This window comes from Frankliniella occidentalis, unplaced genomic scaffold (assembly GCF_000697945.3).
Source record: "Frankliniella occidentalis isolate FOCC.00 unplaced genomic scaffold, Focc_3.1 Scaffold36, whole genome shotgun sequence".
NCBI classification, from domain to species: domain Eukaryota; kingdom Metazoa; phylum Arthropoda; class Insecta; order Thysanoptera; family Thripidae; genus Frankliniella; species Frankliniella occidentalis.
In genome coordinates this window covers 2,283,813-2,287,280 of record NW_026267166.1, presented here as the reverse complement: position 1 = coordinate 2,287,280, position 3,468 = coordinate 2,283,813, and the positions used below count along the sequence as shown (strand labels likewise).

At 64.0% G+C, this 3,468-nt stretch overlaps 1 protein-coding gene across 2 annotated transcripts in view; it reads left to right on the top strand.

The window, feature by feature from the left end:
* Positions 1 to 3,468, top strand: part of LOC113208034 (ATP-dependent helicase brm-like) — a 26,556-nt gene that overhangs the window by 16,361 nt on the left and 6,727 nt on the right. Inside the window, exons 4-8 of one of the 2 annotated variants that reach the window (XM_052266234.1) lie at positions 981 to 1,279; positions 1,458 to 1,592; positions 1,714 to 1,892; positions 1,983 to 2,228; positions 2,400 to 2,609. In XM_052266234.1, the coding sequence (XP_052122194.1) occupies positions 981 to 1,279; positions 1,458 to 1,592; positions 1,714 to 1,892; positions 1,983 to 2,228; positions 2,400 to 2,609 (1,069 nt within the window). Of the gene's footprint in view, positions 1 to 980; positions 1,280 to 1,457; positions 1,593 to 1,695; positions 1,893 to 1,982; positions 2,229 to 2,399; positions 2,610 to 3,468 lie in introns of both variants that reach the window. The other variant, XM_052266233.1, reaches the window with a different exon arrangement.

Sequence of the window (3,468 nt, the reverse complement as noted above, 5' to 3'; positions counted from 1 at the left end):
GAGAGAGAGAGAGAGAGAGAGAGAGAGAGAGAGAGAGAGAGAGAGAGAGAAAATGTGTCTGTCGTTAGGGTGATTCATTATTTGGAGCCGATGATACTTTCGCTCTGCCAGGGACTGTTGTGGGAGGGATTGGGGCATGAAGGGCCTTTCGCGCTTGTTTGGAGGCCCTCCCCGATCTCGTTAGGATGCCCGGCGCGACCAGGCGTGCGGTTGTACCCATAGCCCCCCCCCCCCCCATCCCGACGTGTTTTGGTTATTCGTCGGCCAGCCGCCCGGTATGACGACCCTCCGCCTGGGAGGTAGGCAGATTTATGGCACCGGGTCCGAGTGTTGCCTATCGCCCCATCGCCAGAGTCGTCCATTATACTCGGATGAGACAGGCCGACGCCACGCTGCGCCACACCGCACGCTAACCCTTTCCCCGCGCTCAGCACCGCCCACCACGACCCGCCCCGCCAGGCCAAGCCAGCGCGTGGTACCCTGAGACCCTGGGGGACCTGTCAGTGTCAAAACCATGAGCGCACACCGTCGTGCGTGGCGGAGCGCGGAGGGGGAAGGGCTGGCCCCTGGAACCCTGTCTAGATCTATCACTCCCCAGAGGTTTACCGCGGACGGTTCATACCAGCTTGTCAACGAGTTGGCAAGGGTTGGCTGGGCCTTCGGGGGCCGCAGCGGCCGGGCCTGGTTGGGTGTTCGCAGCCCCGACTCTCCGCCGGGGCTGTTCTCTTCTGGCGGCGAGGGGTCAGCTGGCGGAAAGCCACGCTGTTTGCGGAGCCCGCTACCTTTAGCCGCCTGGCTGGCCGCCTCTGGCACCCCCTCCACCCCTCGGGAACAAATGTGCTGCGTCAGGCCCAGCCAAACGGCCAGCTAATCTCGCTGTCAGCGCGCCGTATAACGCGCTGCCCGCACACACGCCCCGGAGATCGATCTCCTTCCATAACTGCTCAGCGCGCCGCTGACAGGTGACCGTCTGCCCGCAGCTACTACGCGTCCGTGGGGCTGTCGGCCGGGCCGCCGCCGCAGCAGCGCCTCGCGCCGCCCCCGGGCCCGCCGCACAAGCGCGCGCGCCTCATGGTGCCGCTGGCGCGGCCGGTGCCGCCCCCGGGCCCGCCGGGCTCCCCCGGACTGAAGCACGCGCCGCCCCTCAACGGCCACCCGCTCAACGGCCACCTCCTCAACGGCGGCCCGCCCGTGGCGCACCTCCAGCCGCACGCGCCCGGCCCGGGGCCCGCCTCGCCGCCGCTCAACGGCCACCACCCCGCCACCATCAACGTCTTCAGTGAGTAACTCTGCTAGACTCCCGAGCGAGTAAAGACGGCTAAAACTAAACCAATCGCCACATTTTTAACAACGGTTCGAAATTCTGTCAAAACAAGTCGCACTATAACGTTACGGAAATAGTCTCCAGAGTTGTGTACTAAACACGGCACCCCCCTACCTTCTCCTCCCTTCCGCAGGCAACCCGGACATTTTAATATGCGGCAACTGTCGGGAGATGTACACGGACCTCCAGGAGCTCCTCAGCCACAAGAAGGCGCACTGCAAGTTACGGTTCGCCTGCAAGTGTCACACTCTGCCGGAGGGGAAGTCAAGTGAGTTTGTGTGACTGAGCGGGGCTCAGCCGTGCCTCGCCCCGAGTTTGCCGTCGGCTTTGGCGTGTTGACTCCCCGCTTCTGCCTGATTTTATTACCGCAGAGTTGTTGTCCCCGGCAGATCACGAGGCCACCTTGCTGTGCTCGTCGTGCCGCGCGAGCTTCAGCTCCGCCTGGGACCTGATGGTGCACGTGCAGGCGGCGCACATGCTCAACATCTACCAGCTGGGCGTGCCCGAGGGCGCGCAGCACGACGGGGCCCCCGAGGGCGCGCACGACGCCGGCGACCTGGAGCCGAGGGTTGGTTGACTTGCCAGGACTGTCCTTACTATAGTCATCTAAAGCACGTATCTCATTTTATCCGAGATTATTTCTTTCTTTTTTTTTCAGAGTCCGATCTCACCCGCCGGCTCCGGGCGGCAGTCACCGTCATCAGAAACACCGCCCAAGTCGCAACAACTGGCAGCAATAACAGGGCCGCAGCTGCTGCAGCAGTCGCCGCAGCCGTTACCGCAGCTGCAACCGCAACTACTGCAACAAGTGGACCAAACTCTTTCGCTAACCGCCCCCCAGCTGTCGCCGCAGCCGAACCAAACTAATCAACAACCTCTGCAGCAGCAGCAGCAGCCCCCACAAGTGAGTCGGGGGCTCCGGCGCCGCGGGGCTGCCGGTCGCAACTTGGCTGTCACGCTCCGCAGTGGCTCGGGGGCCGAGGCCGCCATGAGCGGGACAAACTCTGGCAGCTCGGGGGCTGCCTACCAGCAAAACACAGGGATGATCCTCATTTTCGACCCGACTCATTTTCAGCTGGCGTCCGAGAGGCTGCAGTGCCCGGCGCCCGACACCAACACCGCCTCGCCGTCGGCGTTCTCCGAGCCGGACGAGGCGACGACGCCCATCCCGGACGTGGCCGTGGCCTCGCCGGCGGCGTCCACCTCCTCGGAGCTCGAAGCCGGCGTCGTGGTGGCGTCGTTGGCGTCGCTGGTCGGCGCCACGCTGCAGTGCAACCTCAAGGCGGTGAGTCGAGTCAGGCCGAGCTTCAGCTCCCCCGCCTCCCCAACGGTTGTGGCAAGTAAATGACCCGACCATGCGTCTTCGAAATGAGAAAACGTCGTTTCGCTCTTAACGGGTTTGAAGGGGCGCGAGGCCGCGGGGCCGGGAGGGGTGGTCAGGGTGTGGAGTGCTTGTAGCTGGTCCTGCATGTGCTCGTGTCACGGCCGATTAAGCCCGAGCGATGCCCCCCCCCTCGGGTTGATGACTGCGCGCGGACCGAACGTGCCCTGATTGCGGAACAATAACCGCTTAGCCTTTTTATTGTCGCCCGCTGGCTCCGCTCGGCTCCGCTCGGCTCCGCTCGGCTCCGCTCGGCTCCGTTCGGCCCCGCTCGGCTCTGCTTCACCGCGCGTCTCTCAGCCGCTAATAACTTTTGTCACCCATAATATATCGCGCCCGCGGTCGACAGACACAAAAAGATGATTTTTTTTTCGGGGGGTTGCGTTGTGCCAAGCGGCGGTGGTGTGGCTTCCCCGCCTTTTTTCGACATCTGAAAGTAAAGCACCGAGTGCGGCGCGCTATTCTCTGTGTCGGTATCTCGGCGCCGACCCTCTCTCCGGCGGCCGTCTTCGGTGTTTGGCGGAGAGGAGCGGTCCACCGCCACCCCGTCTGCCGCTGTTGCTCGGGGGCTAAGTGGCAGCGAGGGAACATTTTCCACGTTGTCAATTTTTCTGAGGCGCTCCGCGTCGGGCTCCGTCTGGGTCTTATCTCTTTGGAGGGGAAGTGGGGGGAGGGGCCGCCGCCACGGCACCACCACCTTACACCATCGGGGGGCTGCCAAACCCCCATCCGGAAGGGGTAGGGGGAGCCCCTCTGCGCGTGC